Consider the following 23,082-nt stretch of genomic DNA (forward strand, 5'->3'; position numbering starts at 1 on the left):
ACAGATCATTTCCTATAAAAAAAAGTCATGCCATGGTGATCGATTTATCATTATAAGTAATTTCCATAGAAAACCTTGTTGGTCACACTCCAACGTGTCTTATTGTGTATTTAATCAGGGAGCCCTCTTTGAATCACCTCACGTGGACGAGAACGACGTCCAAACGATTTCCCATAAATGCGAGGTGTTGCCCTTAAAGGAGTATACGAAACGGTTGGGAAATGACCCCGCTCGTTACGCCACTATTTACGACAACAACGACATTTACTATTTGGCCGGCTTCTACGACCCCACCAACCAAACCTTGAGAATGGAGCCGGGAATTCCGTTTACCAAAACCGATTGACCTTAAGAAATTTTAAACTTATGGCTATGTTTGTGGGAGAAGGATGTGTGTTGCAAAGTACTCACAAAGATGTTTGTTGAGATTTGGAGGTTTATTTAACCATCAGTCGCCTTTGTACGAGCAATACTACCGGCTATTTGGGTGAAAGTCGATTTGGTGTCGAAATGCTAGTGATTTTTGGTGCTATGTTAATAAGTGTTTTTGAGGTTTGTTTTCGAGCTGGTTTTGTTGTAAAAAGTTAGTTAGGTTTCCACGAGGTCGCGTTTTTTTCTTTAATTGTTTAATGTCTAGGTAGGATTCAAGATTTGTGAGCAATCCGTGAAAGAGTTCGATTTATTTGGTTCAGTCTATGGAGTTGCTGCACTTTTACTAAAGAAATTCGTCATATTCAGTGAGAGGCTGAAAAAAATATTTATAGAGTATGTAGAAGAAAACCGTAGAATGATGGAAAATGAAGTTATAAGTAAGTTTTGGTCAAATTTATACTGTTGACGCACTGTAAAAGACGCAAAAGACAGCCACTCCACCGACTTTTCTTTTACCTAACCGAAATAATTGAGCAGAAAATGCTTGGGGGCAATTTCAACCGCAACTTAAGAATTGTGCAGTAAATACTGTTCAATCCTGTCGCCCTTCTAGAAACTATCAATTTATTTTACTGATAGTTTGTATATTCCAAAAATAAATGGAATTTCTGAGGATCATTTGCCAATGGCAAAATATGGGCCATACTTCGGAACAAAGCGAATTTATTTTACTCAAAACTAAATGCTCCATTCAATCCACGTAAATGAGGCAAATTAAGTCTTAGATGTAGAGTTTAGAAACCCGTGTACAATAGTTACTGATTTAATATTAATATTTTGTAAATAGGTCTATTAATGTTGTTAGTTTTATCGATGTTTTACGCAGAGAAATCGCAATTAATGCGGCAAAAAAAGAACGATTATATATTTTGATATTAGGACCAATAGGGAAGTCATTTCGGTCTGCTTTACTCTTAATAAGGTACCTCGAAAAGTGAATTTCTAAAATTTTTCACAATCACCCAATTATGAAACGTTTGGACTGTATCAATGGTGCCTAATTTTTACGTATTTACGACCTAATGACTGAAATCTATTGGACTAGAATTTAATGATTATAGTGATACAAAACAAATGTATAGTCTAGTTTAAATATTACACAGGTGCGTGTATTAACCTAAAACAATAAAAATCCTGTGACAAAATTATAAGGAAGGTGTGATAAACATATCTATTATAAGGGTAACGATGGACTGCTTTTAAGCTAGAGGTAAGATTAATTTTGTCTTTCGGATTTTTTGCTTAGAGGTAAGTGTTGTTGTATTGTGCAATGTACTCAATAATAGCCCGTAGAGAATCAAAACTAACTTATAGGAAGTCGAAACTTCTGAAAGTATTACTTTGTTTTTTTTAACTACTGTAGTATAGACATGCGTAGTTTTACTTACATTAGAAAAAAGCAAACAATAACACACTTTAAGTATCTACCGATTAGTGGTTTGACAACCTCAAAACGTATACGATATTTTTTTAAAGCGTCTTTTATCCTTTTGTTGAAATAAATACACATACGCTTATTTTATAATAAAGTTATATGTTATTAGTTAGGTGCTTTCTGAGTATACTTAACAGTACGCCGGCTCTATTTTCAGAGCTTCTGTCTTTAAAGAAGATTTTTTTAATTATATAGTATTTATGCGTGAATTTCCTGTCATGTTATACACGTTACATAGTCTTTTGATATTTTTATTTTAAATTTATTAGTTTGCGTAGTATCTACGTTATTTTTAGCCTTGTATAATGAAACGAACGGAGCTAAGGACAGTTCCTCTATGTTTGATACACATTTAAAATTACAATGATATATTATTAATTACCGCTTTTGTAAAGTATTTTAGTGTAACAATATTTTATCTTGGCGATTTGAGCTTTGTGTATAACTCTGTATAAAGTAAGAATCTTATTTTTGCATTCGCTTCTTTTCAATAAATATTTTCTTCGGAGTACTAAACCAGGGTCAAATGATGTTTCAAAATGTATGTTATTACTACTCTGTGTACATACTTTTTCAGCTTGTACATAGTTACATGCTTTAGCTCTCTCTTTCTCTCATTAAATAAAATATTCAGTCACAAAACGGAAATTGTGTTTTATTTTTTAACCAGATTAAGCCACAATACATTTTTGGTCCTTAATCTTGAAATAAACGACAAAAAAAGTACGACAAAGTAACAGTAAATTTTAGATATTCATAATGTAAAATTGATGGCGGAAATCCTGATAAATATATGAATTTACTGATTTATGTAACTGCAAGATGGACAAAACACACTTTGATTAAAAACACGACTTTTAAAAGGAAATCTGTTTACCCTATCGTAATTATATACATGAGTATAAATCTGATCGTACCTTGAAACCGAAACGAAACAGTATAAATTCTTTATTTGGACTAGGTGCGACACATACGAAGCATTTACTGTACTAACCGTTACGTGCACGAAGATTTCTTTTATAGCAAAATATTAGTAACGCTGGCGTTCCAAGACAAATTACAGATATCTTCTTGCGAAAAAGCTTTACCTACGTCATTGGTGTATAGATGGCACTACGCCGAGACATCTTTGATAAATGTTGAAAACGCAATTACTTTTCTTCATTCCCAAACTTCGAATCGTCCGACCGTGACTATTTAAACGAAAGAAATAGTTCACGCGACCGACCCTGAAACCTTACCGTGATAAAGAATATATATTTCTGGTAGTAAAGAAGGTTTCAACTATTTTTTTTATTTACCGAAGGGTAAAAACGGCACCCGGTGATAATAGAGCATTCATTCACCATGAGAACTCTACGCTGCAAGTAATAGTCGTGATGCAACGACATACACAATTAAGCAATGATTTTTTAATGCTTGTAGATTAAACCTTGTTAGTATTGTTGGACGCACAAGTTGAATTGAAATTTTATCGATGCCAAAACCATGAACTTGTGAAGAGTTTGGTTACTTATGCATCGATGGCACTTCACGGAATATTACAGAAACCTTGCCGCAGAACAGGCTTACCTGTTTTCATGATGTATAGATGACCCCACGTTAAGGAATTTCTGGTGAAATAGTGGCAATGCAATGGTCTTCGTCCGTATAAATTTAAATTCGTATCACCCTTACCGCATAAGTGAAGAAAATAGTTCGAGTGACTCACCCTGATGTTATCGAGGAATTATGTGCAAATATTTCTGATTGCGAAAAAGGTGGTTTTCAACTATTCTTTACACTGCATTTCTTCATTCGCCCGGTGATAGTAGAATCTGTGCTCATCATCAAAACCCCACCCTGCAAGAAATACCAGTAGTGTAACAAAACACATAAGTACTGAATTCGACAATGGGTCACGGTCATCGTTAATATTCAAGACACAAGTTACTAAATACTCATAGGAATGACTTAGGCATGTTTGTATATTTATTATACATCATTTTTAAAACAAGAGACCTTATGGTCCTGCTGCATTATCTCGCTAATATTACATCCCTAAGTGAATAACAAACATTTTATTATCTTTACAGCAACCACTTGAGACCTATATGCCCTCGTGCACGGTCATAATAAAGCACCGAAAAATATAAGTAAAACTCTATACGTGCGCCATAAAGCTAATGTATCATAGCCGGCAACAGCTGTGACATATTCTACAAGGAAGACATTCAAACATACATCAGCTTTTACTATGAAATATTGGGATGTCTATTCGAGAGTCGAGTAGTGGAATATATGGATAAATGGAAGGAAATGGTTCTTGTTGTGGTTTTCCTCCGTCTCTTTCTCTCTTTTGAACGTTCGGGGACTAGTTGTAAGTGAAGGTGATTGATGGGCCAAACTGACTAGAAAAATAGGTATAGTTGCGAGATGACTGGTGGTCATAGCAGGTTTTTATCACCCTTATGTCTTTTTTTTTAATGGAAGTTTATTGTCAATGTTAAGTAGAAATGAGTGTTATGGATGCTGACGTTTGTCATAATAATCTGCCACAAAAGCCGTAATTGAATAATCATTTATAATTTCCATTTTTGTCTGGTAGACTGCCGTTTATTCCATTCAGGATAATTTGGATTTATCAGCGAAATATATAAAAACCTGTTGGTACGTTAGTTTGCGAAAAATTAAAATGCAGCGCAGACGCAAAATTTTGACGTAATTTTACGTATGCATGTATGTTGATTAGATTCATTGACATTACCCGCGAACAAGCATTAATTTTGCCTGTAATTATATAAGGTGAAAGACAACAAAGAAAAAAGTGTTTATTTTAATATAGTGAAAGGGCTACCTTTGTCTCTGACAATTATGTCATAAATATTCAGCTTGTAGACTGAAGTTCAATAGGGGAAAATTAAGGATTTACGGGATAGAACGGTTTAGTCACGATTACCATTTAAGTTACACATGTTGTCATGGCAACTCACACGTACCTTATAGCGCGCAATTACCAGATCAGTCGGCGTTGACATGTCTGCGCAGCTTAGTTCGCTAACTCACTGGCAAACTTCAATTTGACATTTCAATAACTTTTTAATCCCAATGTTACTTTGCTTTTGATCGGTAACGGACAAAGGATATCGCTTTTATAATAACGATTTCCCCCATAGTTTGCTTCAGCGGTGTGACAGTGGTCTAAAAAAAAAAGAAAATCTTTAATTAAGAGGTAAAGTTCTTCCAAGTCATCAGCTCGGCGTAAACTCTCCCGAAAATTGCTATGACTTCTCCATTATTTCTTCCGTTTCGAGGCAACAAAACAAAAATATCCAATTTGTGACATGGTCGAGAGCTATTACTCTATTTCTCGTGTCATTTCAAGTTGGCAAACTTTCCCGGAAGTTTGTCGGAGGGGGTAGGTTTAAAAGCTAATACCCGACAAACTTGAACCGATATTTCTCGCCATGTTAGAAAAGTTTGCAACCTATTTCACGCCCAAACGAAACTGGACCCAAAAGTGAACTCCGCCTAGCACTTCATCCTCTGTCGAGAATTTTTTGCTCAAATTAATTGCGAATAACGAAATAATGGTTCAAACTTAATACCTTAACAGAATTGTTATTTTAACATTCATTTACTCGCTGTGTCATTGCCTCAGTGTTCGGTGTAAAAATCTTCATCAAGTTTTTTATTTGTTTGTGCTTCAAACCTACGTGATATTCACGATGTTAGTGCGTCACAATTAATCTGCTATAAAATCAGTTATGGTCGCCCTAATGGTATTATCCATTCGCAAGGCTAATGGATGTACTCAATACGCTGAATGCAACAAATAAAACAAAGGAAATTGGCTACAAGTAAGAATTTTAGGAAAGACCTACTATGGGGCTTTTCAGAACTATGAGATCATACTTCTAGAGATTATTCAGTGCAATAATAGAAGAAATCTGAGTATAAGAACTTGTGTCCGCAAATGTCTTCCTAAGGCGCTACGGCTGTATGATGTTTTAAGACAAATATGGACGAAAATTTATGTTTTGAGTTCTGGTACGTTACATTTTAATTAATTTGTGCAAAATAACAGTGCAGTAATTGTTAAAAATGTCGTCCTTGAATTTCGTTGTATCTGTTTAAAAGACGCACATAGTTTCTGCGAATTTGGCTCAAAAATTGATAATTGTTTTGGATGACTTAAAATGCCATAGTAATTCGTGCAACCAGGTCTTGTTCTGTTGCCATTGGCGTTTTATAAACCAGAGACTTTACAGGTCCCCACAGAAAGAAATCTAGAAGTGACACATCGGGTAATCTAGGAGGTCACGGAGTGGACCATCTTTGCCGATCCATTGTCGTCCGAACTAATAAGGGTCAAGAACGACTATTTGAACAAGTTCAGTAGTATTATTTTAAACAAACAAATTAAAATAAAACGCACTAAACTCGATAAAAAAACATTTTTGCACGTAACTGTCCTGAAGCATCATAAGGCAGTAGCGCCTTATGATGCGGACACGGATTGTTAAACTCAGATGTGTCCTATCGTTGCATTGAAGAATCCCTAGAAGTTTTTATCCCCTCGTTTCGGAACATCCTTATAATAGTGGTCTGCTTAGAATATGACTGGACGTGGCTACGTCAACAATTTAATGGCCGAGCAACGCTGAAAAGCATGAGGCGGAAAGACAGGAATCAAGCTCATGAAGTCTGTACATAGAACGAATCATAAATACTTTTGAAAATTTCAGATGAATATTGTAGCTTCATAATGGTCATAATATCCTTTCAAGCACCAATCTTAGTTAGAACGTTCAGTATTAAAAAACGACTTTGAAGACTAAAATTACAGAAGGCACACAGAAATGCTGACTGTAAAGTTTAGATCTCTCTACAGAGTGTTTAGGTTTATATACCCGTTGAAACGTAATTTACTGTCAGCTAAATAATTTTAAAAAAGAGAATGTAAAGAACGCAATTGTAATTTTAAATTTTAGTAGCTTTGGAAACCAGTTTTGAAAATGTCAATTGAAATATAAGTAAAGTAAAGAAAGTACCGAAACTTTGTAGACGAACTTTAAACGAACTTTCTAATAAACTTTCGGACAACTTTTCGTGTCGAAATGAGGAGCACGTGATATCGGTCTTCATTTTTCAAGATCTAAACTTTGATTTTAATCGTTAAGGAATCAGTGCAATTGTTTTAATTTGCTTATTTCGTAAATTTGATTAATTTATTGGCCTCTGCCCGTTCCAGGGATCTAGGTCAATCATATACATGTATGTGTCTACAGTTTGTCCCTCTTACTCGTTTGGTGAAGTCGAACGAGGCTACGATCGTCGTTAATAATAAAAAATAAAAAATAAAAAATAATCGACGAATCTAATTCAGAATATTAATAACTGAAAAAATTTGGGAATGCATGTAGATTAAAATTAGTAAATCACAAGGCCCAAAAAAGTGCAATTGTAGTCTGATCGCAATTGTCTGAAATGAAATCGAGCAAATTTTTCCATGTCGTCGTTTTGTGTGCAAATAGAAATTTTATCGAAAAGCACAATAAAATATGATTGTTCATAAATATGTATTTTTGGCGGTAATGGAAATAAACGTCAATAACTAATTGCTTAACAATTAATAACGAGGACGTGACGAAAAATCATACGATACTAAATTTTGAGCGATCGTTTTTGCGCGGCATCGCCTACACAGTGACATGAGGGTCATAATATTGCCAGTCATATGGAATAAACTGTTTGATGGATGAAAATTAATTCGTTTTAATAAATTCCCAACCGTCTATTATCAGAACACGGACGGATATGAAAATTTCCTCTTTATGAAAATTCGACCCACCTCGAGTGACGAAAGACGGAGAGACAAAACTTCCAATTGCAAATGTTCTTATTTACTTCCGAAGCCAATAAAAGTTAGTCAGGTTTGTTGAGAACTCGACTCCGGCTGATAAATTTGCCTTTTCCGCTCCCTGTGTGGCAAACTTTCCTTTTCGTAATTTTCCGCATAAATAAGAAACGTCGATTGTTGCGTCCGTCGAAAAGAAGCAATTTGCAGGATGGTCGCCGTTAATGCAAATCTCTTCTGAAATCCGAAGTGACGGAGAGGATGACGGGAGTGGAAAGGATACTTTAGATTCATAAATAATTTTTAAATGTTCTGTAAGAATGATCAGTAAATTTACGTTGCAGATGTACCTGGAAATCGACTCTCAGTTAAGCTGACACTCGGCATAGAGAGTCCTATTTTTGATGTAATTGGGAAGTTTTAGGTATTTCTTAAGTAGATGGAAAAAGCCCATGGTTGGGACCTTTGCCCCGATTTTTGAGCCAATTTCAATTATCTAAACAACATTTTGATATCTCAATTTGTTTGGCAAATATAAGGCGTTTTTCATTTTTGTCGTGTTTTTAAAAACCCCATAACTTTTTCGTTTATGATTTTTTTTAGTTTTTAGCAAAAACACCTCACATCTCATCCACATATTCTTATATACAATCCAGTAACGTACTCGATTTTTTTTATTTACTTTGTTTACAAGTTACAGATAGATCTTTTAACAGAAACTCATAGTTGGTCATTACTCTATTAACTAGAGATTTTTTTTAGCTTTCTGAAAATATACAGTGTGTCTCATATTAGTACGCTAACCAGGGATTTCTTATACGAAAATAATTAAATTCTCCTTATGGTACTTTTTTTGTGCTTTACGCTTACCGCAAAGGGTATTGAATTAGTATAAAAAACTTTTGATAATAACTTGGATGTTTCTTAGCATAGCCATGTATTGGGTTATTAACAAGAGTTTTTTATACTAACATCAACTCCCTGTGTAAGGAGCATAAAGTGCCATAAAGAGAATGTAATTATTTTCACATAAGGAATCTTCTATTAACGGATTGGTCTACTAATACGAGATTCCCTGTATAGTTCCATATATTTATAACAGTAAATAAGAAAATTATAAATGATTTTTTGTAAAACACAAGATTTAAGGTATAAAGGGCAAAAAATTGGGCTAAGGCTCCCGACCACGGTTTTTCCCTATCTACTCGGAAAATACCAGAAACCTCCTAATTGCAATAAAAATAGGACACCCTGTATATAGAGTGTTCTAAATAACCGGATGACCATTGGGATCTCGAAAACTATAAGAGACATCAAAATGCCGATTAAAATTTGTGGGAACACGCACTACACGGGACATGGTATGTCAGCGGACATACAGCGTGATCTCGAAAAGATGAAAAAAATTAAAACTACAGGCAGTCAACTGTGTCTTTTGTTAAATTTGCCAAAAATCCAGTCCGTGATGTGTGAAATCAACAAGACGGGTTGCCGACCCCCTCCCTGCTTGCCACTTGGAATGCTTAGGAAATTTTGCGGAAATGCCGTCAGTATTTTCCTGACATTCCATATCCATTTGGGCTAAAGTGCTAATGCAATGGAAAACTACGAGTTAATTATTCAAGAAAATTTAGGTAAATTATTTAAACCGGACTTAATTTTTTAGCAACTGCCCTACGGTCCTGCGGATATGGCCATAACTTAGCCCCATAGTTACTATAGCCCAAGGAAATAAACTTTCGAAATAAAGTTGAAGTTGGGAATTATGGCTTAAACTGTAGTTAAGATTTTAGGGGCGATAGCACACTCCTGTTCCATATCTAAAATTGCCCCATAATAGCATTCTAAAAGAGCGATGGTAGAATTGAGTTGTTTCTCGTAAAAAACGTATCGAAGTTACAAACTTATACACTTTTTGGACAATATAATTACCTGTCTATCAAGATTCGTTAACTCTCCCGCCTTGCTTATTACAAACGTGTCACAAGAATTTACTCCCTCCTATGACGCCCTGATCCGGGTCCACCAGAGATATGAAAGTAATCCCGAAGGAGAAAAGATATTGGCAGGGAGGGTTCTTGTTTAATTTTAATTTCGCTGCTAAACGACAAACAGATGGAAAGTCACTGACACTGTAGGAATATTCTCATGTCACTCATTCGTTTGTGATTAAATTTAGCCCGTTCGAATCAGGATTTCGTCGCGAATCTATTAATTTGAACAGTTCCTCCCTATAAATTTGACCTGGCCCTAATTTGAGACATAAAGCACAAACATCTATCTTAACATTTCATCCGAAGACGCGCTAGCGCATTTCAAAGGCACAATGTTAAATAGGCAATATTTTCCATGCAAATATTTGAATCCCGCATTAGTCGAGTGGTTTGCTCAGTTTTCGAGTTACAATATTCCCATTTCGACGTTCCTCCAAGAAAGGCAATTAATTAGCTCAAGCCACTTCAGGTCGACATTACAGCTACGTCGAAGTCTGCCTTCGTATTGCCTAACGAGCTAATTTCAAATTTACACTTACATTGAAGATTACAATAACACTGCCAAATATGAGAACTGCAGTCGGAGAGTGCGAACACACGTCAGGTGTGGTTCAATAATTTGTATATTCCACAGATATTGTATTTAAGTATACAACATGCCAAACTGCCTCGGAATTCACAGTTTGTTATTGCCGTATACAAGGTGTCGACTTGAGAACTTCCCACCCCTATTATGTCGATTTTGAACATTGATTAGGAACAATTTTTATGCAGAACTCACTGCGCCTCGTCGACCGTCTACCCCCCAGAGCCACCCTCACAAACATCTTAAATGGTGAAGGGGATTAAGTGTTACATCACTTTAAAGGGTTTTTCATTATCTATAGTGGAGGACAAAAGTTCAGAAACTTTTTTTTTAGAAAAAAAATAATCCTTCAAGAAAAATATACTTAATACTTGGTACCATATCTTCTAGGCATTGAATCAACTAGATTTACACACATTTCTTTGAGATTTTTTTCCGCGTTCCAAATATTATTTCTAAAAGCGAATATTTTCCAAACGGATGCGGCTATCTACGATTTCCCATAAATGTTCAATTGGGTTTGAATCGGGATATTGCGACTGCCCTTCAATTAGATCTGCTCTTTTAGAATGAAACCAATGTTTTAATAACTTTTAAGTAAGTTTTGGATCATTATCTTGTTGGAATCTCCAAGGAAAAGGCATTTCATAATCCGCATATAGCAACATATTATTCTCTAATATACTACGTGATTTAGGAAAGAGAACACCATGTAAAAATGGTTATATTTAAATAATTTTTGGTATGTATATTTCTTACGCTAAAACAAATATTTCCTTGAAAAATAGAACACATTTAATTGTTAAAAACCAAAAAAAATAAAATAAAATTTGTGGGTTTTCCCCACGGTGTTTTGTACATTCCTGTACATGTTTAAGCATAGATATAATGAAGTGATTGACGTCCTGTTAGGGAATGTTATTCCAGGCTAACTGAATAGCACGACTGCGAGGGTTTGTGGGGGAAGAGTTAAATTATGCAACCTTCTACCTATAATATCCTATATATGTCCAATTGGTATGAGGTTTGGAAATAGCGGTGGCCAAGGTAGCAAATTGATTGCATTTTGTTGAAAGAATTCCACAGTCACTTTAGCCACATGTGGTCGTGCATGGTCTTGCTAGAAAACTGCATTAACAAGAAGTTCTAAATAAGGCACGAGATGAGATTCCAGGACTTCTTGGATATGTCGTTGGACTGTTATACTGCTTCTAATAAAAAATAAAACCGACCTGCTACTATATGCAGTTGCACCCCAAACCATTACTCCAACAGTCTGTTGGACAGGCCTCTGTATTGTAAACTGAGGGTTTTGTCTTTCAACCCGTTTTCTTCTTATTCCTGCCCGACCATCATGCATACCCAAACAGAATTTGGATTCGTAACTAAACACGATATTATCCCATTTAACATTCCAATGTATGCTATCTATGTTTTAGTGTAGGAAACATGCATACCAAAAATTATTTAAATAAAACCATTTTTACGGGGTGTTCTTTTTTCTATGTCACGCAGTGTATATCTAGGTATTAAAATTTGTTCGTTCTTCCTTGTACTTCCACAATAAGTCCAGTGTTTGACCAACTAAAAGCAGCTCCAGATCATAACCCTACCATCTCCATGCTGAACCGTTGGTACTTGGTACTTGACGTTGTATCTTTCACCTGCTGCCCGTCTTACATAGTGTCTACTATGCGATTTGAATATTTTCAATTGAGTTTCGTCGCTTCAAAACACGGTACGCTATTTTTCAGAGGTGCAGTCCAACTGATACCGAGCAAATTGTAAACGGGCCTCGACGTTCTTTTTTGTTATTAGAGGTTTCTTCACATCAACCCATCCAAAATAGCCCATAATCGACTTTTCACAGTCCTTTCGGTCAATTGGAGATAAAATCCTTGTGAAATTTTTTGACTAATGCCCCGAGGTGTTTTATGAGAATCTTTTTGTGCAATTCTTTTCATCACTTTACCAATTGCAGAGGTAGTTTTCCGTGGACCTCCTGTACCTTTGGGCTTTAAAAAACTTCTGTCATCACTACGAGATACAGCTACTATTTTTGATATTCCACTTTCACTAATTTTGAGATTTTTAGTAATAAACGCTTGATTTTCACCACTTTCATGCAATTCTATAATTTTTTTTTATCATATGAAATACACTTATTTTAACTCATGACTTATAGTATTAATACTGGTAGTTTACCCAAATATTTTTATACGTAGCAAGCAGTAACAGCTTCTAAACTTTTGTCAGTGGGAAACATTTATCTTGCCTCAATGATAAACATATACAAATTCCATATAATAAACACAGATATTCAAGAATGGTTCGATTAGTGAATAAGAACTTTATGCACACGAGGTATCTGTCAAACGGCATATTCCAACAAAAAATAAAAAATTAACAAGTTTCTAAAGTTTAATCCGCCACTGTACATTTTGGTACCTCATCTGTTACATTGCACTGTTGCGTTATAAGTTAGGCATCTTCGATCATCCTAAAGTCATTTTTTCCATTAGCGCTTTGATCGCGTTGAAGCTAAGACTTTTTTATTCAAACACGTCTTGTCATTAGAAAGTCGTTTTAATGAAATTAAAAATCACAATTTCTATGAAAAGCTAACAGGGCAGGAATTTTGAGCCGCACGGTATATCTCTATAACCGTTCTTGGTTTTTTTAGAAGCGATTACTTTCTGACGAATTTTGACGTTGAAAAAGTTGCTTTAGTCAGGTCCAAGTTTTCCTCATATGCCGCAGGGAATTTCAGTTATAAATATTAAATGCGAGGATTAGTACTAAGTAGAAATTTTACATTTTTTTGCACGCATCTCTTTCCTATTCTGTATACCGCAAGGGAAAACACTAAAGTTAAAGCGCAATATGTCAGCCAACCCATATGAGGTGAATAATAGATAAAAAAAACTGTCGCTAAAATATTCCCCATTTACCTAAACTCTTGTCTAGAAGGCAACAGCCACCATTAACTTTAACGACAGTAGAATAAGGAGGGTCTAATTAGCGATACGTACTAGAAAGGAGTTCGTTTCAGGAACTACGCTACCGAACAAACGCTAAAGCAGGTTTAAGACGATATAGCAGGGTAAAAACATAATAGGCTATTTCGACTTACTAGTTTAAACGCTATGTCTTCAATACATCAGATAAAAACGACTGAAATTGAAATGTACATGGAGTCTTTGTAGGAAGAATGCAAACAATAATTAAATAAAATTCGTAGGAAATGGCCTTTTGCTTTCCCCAATATTTACGAAAAATTTAGGAAAAGCAAATGAATTATTTATTTTTTTGTTATTTTTTACTTATTGTAGCACAAACCCTAGAAATTTCGTTTCAGATGTGTAAATTTATGTCAGGGCTGGGTCAGAATCGTGTTTCAGATAAAGATATCGACACTTCCGGTATCGTGCAATCAACACTGTGTGTACCTGAACGTGTGTGGCTTAGTTAGAAGGCTTATTAGAAGTGAACCCAATAACGTATCAATTAAAATTTAAAATATTAAAAAATGCAATAAAAATCATTAAAATTATGACGTGTACTGTTTCTAGTCAGCGCTCCACAAATTGAGTCTGCTTACATGTATGGGCATCTCGAGATATATAAGAGATGGAAAATTGGATAAATCTAAAATATTTAAGGGAGTTTAATGGCCAGTTCTATGCCGCCTTAAAAAAATTAAGTTCTTGAATTTTTTTACAATTTATGGTTATAATACTTTCCCGCTTTTTCTTTTATTTCCGCGTAAATTACAATATGTATGAGAGGCCCATCAGATTTCTTGTCTCTGTTGAATTGAAAATATTCCGGAATTAATATTGGAGTGGGAATTTAGAATTTTTGCCACCTTCATTATTGGTTCCTCCCAAAATTTCGTGGAAATTATGGAGTTTAAGAGCGGGAAGTCCTGGGTCGGAGTCCTTATTTCCATCAATTTCCAGAATAGAATAAGCCGTGATTTCTCCTTCATTTTTACCGCAATTTCTATGGATATTTTAAGGAAATAACTGAACATTTTGCGATCAGTCCCTAATGCTGCTTCCTAAAAAAATCCTTATTCGTAAATATACAATTCCGACCTGCCGCTCTGCTTTCACCTTCAATGCTTACTAAAACTCAAGAAAAAAAGGTTCTTGCTAAAATTTCGTTTGTCATTTTGGCTTAAGTTTAAGTCGTTGTAAATTCCCAAGAAGGGCCATATTGTTCATTTCTTATTCACTTTCCCTTTAATTTCCATTAGAATTTCCAGACGAAACCCAACTGTACGCCGCTTGATTTGTATCCCATATTAAGCTTCCATGCTTTATTCATAGTCTCATCATAATTTCAGGCTCATATGTTTCTCATGAATGACTGAACTGAATAGAGGTGTTTCCTCATCAAAATTCTATGGAGTGAATATTGCTGTAAGGTGCAAAGTAGAAATTCTGTATCTAAAAATAGCTATTTATGCAACCAATTGGAGCAAGTATTATTTATACAGGGTGTCTCGTATTAGCAGGCCAATCTGCTACCCGGAGGTTCCTTATGCGAAAATAGTTAGATCCTCCTTATGGCGCTTTATATTCTTTGCACAGGTTGTTGAAGTCAGTAAAACAGAATTACTGTTGTTAATGAACCTGACTTTTTCTTAACATATTTGAATGAAATTTTGCAGTAATGTATTGTTCTATTTCGCGCACATTTCCTATTATTTGGATAAAAAAAATTGCAGATACAATGGGCAAAATGGGAGGTCGAGTACGAGTTTTTATTTATTTATATACTTAGTTAACTAAATAAATAAATAATGGAAGCCACGTATTGGGGGAGGCAATATGGTGAAATATTTTCTAAAATAAGCTGTGAATAAAAATTTTCCAAGAATGAAGAAATCTGGATAAAGAAACAACTAACTTGAGTAATTAAACAAATGTAGCACTGGCGTGTTAAAAAACAAAGTTGGGGGGAAAATATGTACACGACCCCTCATTTGCCCTATTGTTTCTCGAATTGTTTTAAATACATATCATAGAAAATGTGCGCCTAATTGAACCATACATCACTGCAAATTTTCATTAAAAAATGTTAACAGACACCCAAGCCATTAACAAGAGTTTTTTGTACTAACATCAACACCCTGTGTAATGGGCATGAAGCGCCAAAGAAAAAAGTGCCATAAGGAGAATCAAATAATTTTCACATAAGGAATCCTAGGCTAGCGGATTGACCTACTAATATGAGACATCCTGTGAAGGGGGCGTGTTGCACAAAACAGTGATTGCCCAACGTGTTTGCCTTCATTATGTAACTAGTTCTGAAATGTAATCTGTTTAGTCACCCGTTTGAAGTAAAAAAACGGCCATTTTATGTGTCGAAATTAGAAAATTATAATATAGGATCCCTGTTGTAAGAGTCAAATCACCTATTCAGAAAAAGATTTTATATCCATATCCATGAATCACGGTATTTTTGCAGACTTTCCCGCCAACGAATGTTTCCATATTACTCCGAGTACATCGTGATCTGAGGTCTCTATTACCTATTCTTTGCTAATCCAACCGTTTTTCATTCTGCAACAACCTCTAAGAAAAAATGGCCCCATTATAAACATTTGAACACAGACCGAGTAATCACGAACAATAGCCCTTATAATCAACTATTTAACTTGCTATTTGGCTAGAAATTATCGACAATTTAACACAATCGTTACTCTAATTATTTACGAACTACTTGAGCTGCACAAAAGGCAAATGAAATCGTGACAGTATTATGTTTTAATGCACCTTATCGGGTTACACAATTTTATCTCAACTCAACAGCTTCCGGAATTAGGTAATCGAATTTCAAGACGTGGATATTGTGTTCGCGCCAGACGATAATTCCGAGCGATTTTTCTAAATTTGACGTGCACGAAGGAAAATGGACATTTATAAAATATAGAAGAGACGCTTGAAGTCTTATGTGGATTCGGGTTTTTAGCTTTTTTTTTTATATAATCTGAGGGCGAACGTGGTTATTGCAGCAACTGTGGATTGAACTAACCGATTTCCTTCTTCATTACATGTCAACTCATCACATCTTTCGTTTGAGCGATTGTCCATTTCCGCAGACAGATCTGATGTTAAGTTGATTTGTTATTTTTTAAATCTCCTGTAAATGTTGCCGGTGTGCGAGCCATAGAATTCCTCGGTTTGAAAACGTCATTTACATACTACATAATTATATCCCAATCTGTTTGTTCTGCACTACAAAACTTATTGCCGGCCCCTGGTATTGACCCCCTAGCTTATCAGTATTGTTAATTGTGTTCCATTAACTTCCATCGGTCGTTTTTCTACTGCCTCTGAAATTTTACCTATCTTATCGATTTTAATCCCTCAGGTAAACATCTTTCTTATGTACAGGGTGTTCGGATTTGGAGTGTTTTTATAGGAAAACCCCATTTCCCGGTTAGATAGGGAAAAACTAGCATTCATGTCAAGAGCTCGATTTTTGAGGAAATATTAATGGCGAAAACCGTATTTCAACATTTTTACAGTCCACGGCATTAGAGGGTGTTTTTCAAATTTTAGCCATTTGCAAAATTCCTCATAACTTTTTTGTTTAGGACAATATTGAAGTGAAACGAAAACGTTCTTAAGGCACTTTTTCGATGCGCTTCCAGTGGCGTGCTTAATTTTTTATTACAGCGCACTGTTTTGTTAAACACGACGACATAACTATCTTATTTTAAATAAAAATCATAGTCAAATATGCCTCCAAAAAATTTCACTTTTAAACCATTTTCAAATATGTATGTATGTTTGTCTATAGTTATTTTCAAATATAACTGAAATACTAGGCTTTTTATGTTTATATTCCAGTTGGTTTTGACATCAGCTGTACAAGTAACATTATTTATTTTATGTTTTAATTTTTGCATCAAAGTTCTTAATGTTCAGTGTTGATTCGGTGCCAGTTTTTCAAGCAAAAACATAAATAACTATAAAAAATGTGACATGATAAAGTGTTTCATATTGTCAAACGAAAGCTCATAAGCAGCCTGTTTAAGCAATTAAAAAATAATTTACAGAATTTTGAAAGCCTCAAAAAGTGTAGAATACAATACTACAATTTAAACAAAGATAACGAAATTGAAAAACTAAATGTAATTGGAGAAGTTTTAGAAGATCCAAACATATCGCCTATTTTTGAAAACAATTATAGGCATACTTACATAGGTGAAAATGGTTTAAAATGCACATTTTTTTGAAGTAATAGCCGACTGATTTTCATTTAAAATAAGAAAGTTATGTCGGTTTTTAACAAAATGGTTCGCTGCAGCAAAAAACTAGGTACGCCACAGGAATCAAATCAAAAAAGTGTCTTGAGAAGGTTTTTGTTTTACTTCAGTATTGTTCTCAACCAAAAAGTTATGAGAAAATTTGAAAATGGCCAATATTTGAAAAACGCCCTCTAGTGCTGTGGACTCTAAAGATATCGAAATACGATTTTCACCATTAATATTCTCTCAAAAATCGAGCTCTTGACACGTATGCTAGTGCTTCCCCATCTAACTGGAAAATGGGATTTTCCTGTCAAAACACTTCAAATCCGAACACCCTGTACATACTATGTTGAATATGTTGTTTATGAAAAAAAAATGACTCCAGCTCTACCTTCACTCACACTCGCAGATTATTATCAACTAATCGTGTGTAAAACTACTAAGATCCATCAAAAACGCGGAAAAATACATTCCTGGCTGCATCGGTCAGAATCTCATCATCGATATCCGAAAATTTAATTAAATTTTGTCCGTTAATTCTCTTATTTTGAAGCAAAGAACCTGTCTCTGACTTATTTCGCTATGTTTAGTAAACAGTTTAGAGTGAGGGAAGCCCCTGGTTATGACTTTATACAGTGGGATAGCTCAAAAGATCCAGCAAGACGACATCAGTCAGAACGAAGTTAGCGCAGGCAGGTGAACTGATCGTTTTATAAATATACTATTTATTTTTCGACACCATATGATGACGTGCGTTCTACTCATTAGTCAACGAAAGTGATATCACTTGACTAGTCAAAGACGGGCCCACGAAATAACTCCATTGTTGAGCGATTTGAATGTTTTTCTGGATGCCGTACATGTGTGCATACCACCTGTGACATCTCAACAACAATATCTATAAATAAACTCAATAACTCCGGGTGCAGGCTCTTACCTACACCTGCATCATAGCGAACATAATCAGTTGGTAGTGATCCTATAACTATTTGAATCATCTTATCATTCGCGCAATCAATATGATATTATATAACATTCACTGGGCTATATTCTAGAATCCACGCGGAACGAATGGTGATTTCACCATAACATCGTACGATATTGGGCTCCGCCCCTCCATTCTATTGAACTTCGCCACCTGACTGCTGACGAGCAATTTTCAGGTGGCGTGATCCACTATCATTTTATCTACTACATGTTGACCTCATAATAAAAGAAGAGAGTAGTTGAAGATATGAAAGAGAGAGACAAGGACGGACACATGGTTGACGTGGTTATGTGCTCATTCATTACGTACCAGTGTATTATACCCTCAAGAGTTAGGTAGGACAGTGTTGCCGGATGTTCTTAAAAATTGTCCTTCCATAGTTGCGAATGAAAATGGGTCCTTATAGTGACAGAATTATGGATTTCAGAGAGGATTCGTTCGAATCCTACAGCTATTCGTCTTATATTGCTCTTTCTATCATACATCTTATAGTGATGACGATTGACAAATGAAAATATTGGTGATCAAACATCGGTCATTACTTCATGTATCGTTACTCTTTTTAGGTATTGACATGCGACAGTACGAAAGTTCTACGTAACAAAGGAACTTTCGAGGAATTTCAGTCATTTCTTTGAAAAAATCATTTCCTTCTTCTCTAGTGATGATCTTTTTTATCCACCACTGGCAAAACCTCATCAAAACCTGAGATTAACACATTAATTGGAAAGCGTACAGCCGCGAAGGCACTAAATATTTCCTTGTGAAGATCTCTAAAGTGCGGTAATTATAATCGAATTTAAGTAACTAAAAAATCAGCTATTAATAATAATTAAGCGAAATTCACGATGACGCAGTTAATGGCTATTTATATTAGGAACGAGAAAAATCCGGACCTTCTTTTCAGTGAATCTGAATAATTAGATGCCCGAGGCAAGGCGGGGGAGTATTAAAATTTATGAAGGGAAAAGGGAACGTTACTTCATCAGACATATGAGTTTTCCTACATCAGCTTGAAAGATCAAAGTTATAACTTTGCGAACTGATATGAAGTATGTATACTTAGAATATGCGTCGAATCAGGGATCTTTTCGAGGAAATTTTGCACTTAAGTGATTAGCAATCCTGCCAACGAAAATATTTTCATGAAAGATGTTAAAACGGAAAGGCAGTAATGAAGGATAAAATCGATATCGTAATCTATTATTAATCAGATTCTAAGTGACACAGGAATTGGGACAGCCAGGATGCTCGGACCTCTAGAGAAAATTACAAACTTTACACAAGCGGGAAAAACATGTTCTGACACTACTGTTAGTTTTGTCGCAATTTGCGTCATACGGGTGTACTCGGCATTCGTATTTTCAGCCACGATTATGATCACCACAACAATTAAACAGATAGGCGAAAACTAAATGTGACAAATTAGTAGTGTCGTTTTTCAGCACTTTAATGGAATTTTAGAGTTGCCATTTCCGGACATGGGTTTTCTTTTAACGTCCCCGTAGTTCGCACTTTAATATTACCCATAATTTTTTCATATTATGTGATTGATTCGCTCTACGCTTCACGTCCCCAACGAAAGTTACGATTTTTCCCCTACTAGACCGTTAAAACGCAATGCCGACCTGAACTCCTTTTTATTAAAATTTCGTTTTTTTTTACTTTGGTTCGGTCCCTTTTCGTCCGTTTCAGGCTAAAAAAAGTTTTCACTTCTCAATCCCTCTTAATACCCATTGCCACTGATTACTCATTATTGATTTATCACTGACACCGCCGTTGGTAGCAACATCGACATATGCGCCTATCTTTACAATATCGTGATTGTCACCAAAAATAATCACTAATATTAACATGTTTGACAAAAATTCGAAGATAAATGAAGACAAATGTTTTAATTGCCGATACATAATTCCCTGTAGACATCGATGTGAGCGAGTCAAATTGTTTCCCTCAAACTTATTTGGAGTTATCGTTTATATATATATATATATATATATATATATATATATATATACACATATACATATATTGACTAAATCCATCTGAGCATATACAGCATTCAGACAAAGTTGGCAACAGGCGGCCCCCACGTATACGGCTCCAAACTCAAATCCGACTTCGGCGTTCGAGACTCGAACCGAAAACAATTTTCAATTCAATTCAGTCTCTCCTCCGGCGTCAAAAAGGGAGTATAGTCAGTGTTAGGAATATCCATTCAGACACGTGACTGTCGTGTTATTTTTACCGACACTTTTTCAACTTACTTGAAAGGAACCGGGAGTGATTCAATAAGAAAAAAACAAAATTATCCATTATTTTCCGTTAAACACTTTCGTCGAGACGGTCGAAAGCCTTTGGAGAGTGCACTAGTATGTATACTGTTGTTAACCACATCAAACGCAGTCTTGCTGTTTTTTCAGCCCTACTTTTAACCGGTAAGTGGTTTTCTTCTTTATTGTTTTTACTGTTAACGTTTCGCTGACAAATCTATCATCAGAACTTCGAAAAAATAAGTAGAGAAACGAAAACTAAAAGCTAACTAAAATTAACGGAAGGTAAGAAGATTCCTCTTTTCAGTTGTTGAGGAATGACAGTTTGGTTCATCTGAAGTGATTGATGTCAGATCAATTTATCGAATTTGAACTGTTTTGCTTTTTAATTTCATTTTCCCTGTCTACAACACTCTAAGTAGTATTTTTCTCAGCGTTCAACTTCTTTTTATGTGCCGAAGTTCATCGCTTGCGCATGCATAGGCAGCGGGGAGTAAAATTGGGGAAGTAATAATTCTCAGGTAAAATATGTGTGGGTATGAATGGTCACAGAATTACATCGATCGATAGTAGTATTATTACTAAAGAGCCATTATTAAAGAAGAGTAACTTCTAATAAATAGTCATAGAATTAAATGTAGACCAATCCTTGCATCTTTACCGACGTTCTATTACCCGGCTCAAGCAAAGTCTACTTTTGCTTGCGTAAGAGGTCAACCTCAGGCATATAAAAAGAAACAAATACCACTTAGGCTATCTCTTCACAAAAAATTTTAAAATCAAAAAGATAGACCAAACACAGCGACCAATCGTGTCCAATCAACGTTTTAAAATTAATAATTAATTTAGTCCTTCCAACTATTGTGAATTAAATAGTGGCCCTAAATGCCCAATCAATTGTTTTCCCAACGACTGCATTATAGACATAAAATAAAACTTCATTATGCAGGTAATTCAATATATTTATGGTACTAACCAATTTACAATTAAAGACTATTAGGGCTAACAACGTCCTAAAATGCAGGGTACGAATTATATTGTGAACGAAACAAATTGGATCCTTAATTACGTTTGGTTTTTTATAATAAAATATATTGTTATAAAACAGTATGCTATTAAAAAATTCACTGCCTTTATATTCTGGCATTAAAAGCGTTTTATGGAAACGTGCTAATGCCTATTTGGCTTTAAACTAAAGAAGGAAATCTTGGACAAGTATCACCGGTTTGTCAGTTCGTTTGCTCTAGTATTTCCATTATTGGCGAATTTTTTGCAAATTACCTACAAATACCTACCAAATAATAATAATAAGAAAACGGGAAGACAAAATCTTATAAATTCGGGTTAGTTCAACAGACACAGTAGCAGTGACATAAAAGTGCGGTTAGGTAAATGCGGTTTGGGGTAAAGCCAATAAGAATTGCGCAAGAAACCACTGCAAACTGTATTTGCCAATTTTTAGATCTTCGAAAGTAGCAATACTACATCAATACCGGTATTTAACATTCTTGTCACGAATTCGGGGTCGTTGGACCTGAGATGTGTTACTATCAGTTACCACTAAAGGCAAAAATTTTAAGTGCGTTATGGATGACACACGCATTTAGGGCTACGAATGCGTGCAATTAGTGCCTAACAAATCATCTGCCTGTTAAAAGTAAACTGTGACCGCCAGGCAAAAAGTCGATAGGCTAAAATATCTAACATTTACCACTATCTATTTTTTTTTTTAATTGGCAGGATACTGTCTATATATTTACTACCGCACAATCGGATCTACCATCCGAGTATTGCGGAACGTATTGAATTTTTTTCATTTTTCATCTGAGAACTCGCAAGGAGATGTAAGTAATACTCGAAAACTCCTATATTTAAAAAGAAAAGTTCTGAAATTTTCAGAACAAATGTTATCAAAGATTTCTGGGAAAAACAAAACTATATGAAAAGTTAAAAAAAAAATGTAATTTAATTTAATTATGAAAAAAAAAATTGGTGTTTTTAAATTAATTTTTCATGCGAGCGCACGGCTCAGTTCTTTTGACGTTCGCGTTAGAGAATTGAAATTAGGGTATTATTTCACATGTGTGAAAAACATATTTAGCGAGAAAAATGTTTATTGTACGCCGCACCCCAAAACCAATTGGTGGTAGGACAAGAGTGCAGCAGGTGTTTTTTTTACGGCGACATCCTAAGAATATAAACATAACAAATTATTGGTATTCGACAATAAATAGTAAATGACTTCATCAATGGGCTATCTTGACA

General features: G+C 35.1%; 3 protein-coding genes across 7 annotated transcripts in view; 2 read left to right on the forward strand and 1 right to left on the reverse strand.

Annotated features, from left to right (window-relative positions):
- The window catches only part of wge (winged eye), a 64,107-nt gene extending 61,592 nt beyond the window's left edge, over positions 1-2,515 (forward strand). For all 4 annotated transcript variants that reach the window (XM_066281370.1, XM_066281372.1, XM_066281371.1 and 1 more), the window contains one exon: positions 119-2,515. In XM_066281370.1, the coding sequence (XP_066137467.1) occupies positions 119-346 (228 nt within the window). In that variant the 3' untranslated portion in view covers positions 347-2,515. The remainder of the gene's footprint in view (positions 1-118) is intronic.
- Rad17 (Rad17 checkpoint clamp loader component) overlaps positions 1,462-23,082 on the reverse strand; it is a 70,295-nt gene continuing 48,674 nt past the window's right edge. The window contains exons 9-10 of one of the 2 annotated variants that reach the window (XR_010732010.1): positions 4,846-5,047; positions 1,462-3,709 (exon numbers count right to left, since the gene is read on the reverse strand). The gene's annotated coding sequence lies outside the window, so the exon portion shown is untranslated. The remainder of the gene's footprint in view (positions 3,710-4,845; positions 5,048-23,082) is intronic. The other variant, XM_066281396.1, reaches the window with a different exon arrangement.
- The window catches only part of LOC136338741 (uncharacterized), a 45,740-nt gene continuing 43,279 nt past the window's right edge, over positions 20,622-23,082 (forward strand). Inside the window, exon 1 of the mRNA XM_066281415.1 lies at positions 20,622-20,982. Within this exon, the coding sequence (XP_066137512.1) occupies positions 20,919-20,982 (64 nt within the window). The 5' untranslated portion in view covers positions 20,622-20,918. The remainder of the gene's footprint in view (positions 20,983-23,082) is intronic.

The sequence above is a fragment of the Euwallacea fornicatus genome, chromosome 4, assembly GCF_040115645.1.
Source record: "Euwallacea fornicatus isolate EFF26 chromosome 4, ASM4011564v1, whole genome shotgun sequence".
Classification (NCBI taxonomy): Eukaryota; Metazoa; Arthropoda; class Insecta; order Coleoptera; family Curculionidae; genus Euwallacea; species Euwallacea fornicatus.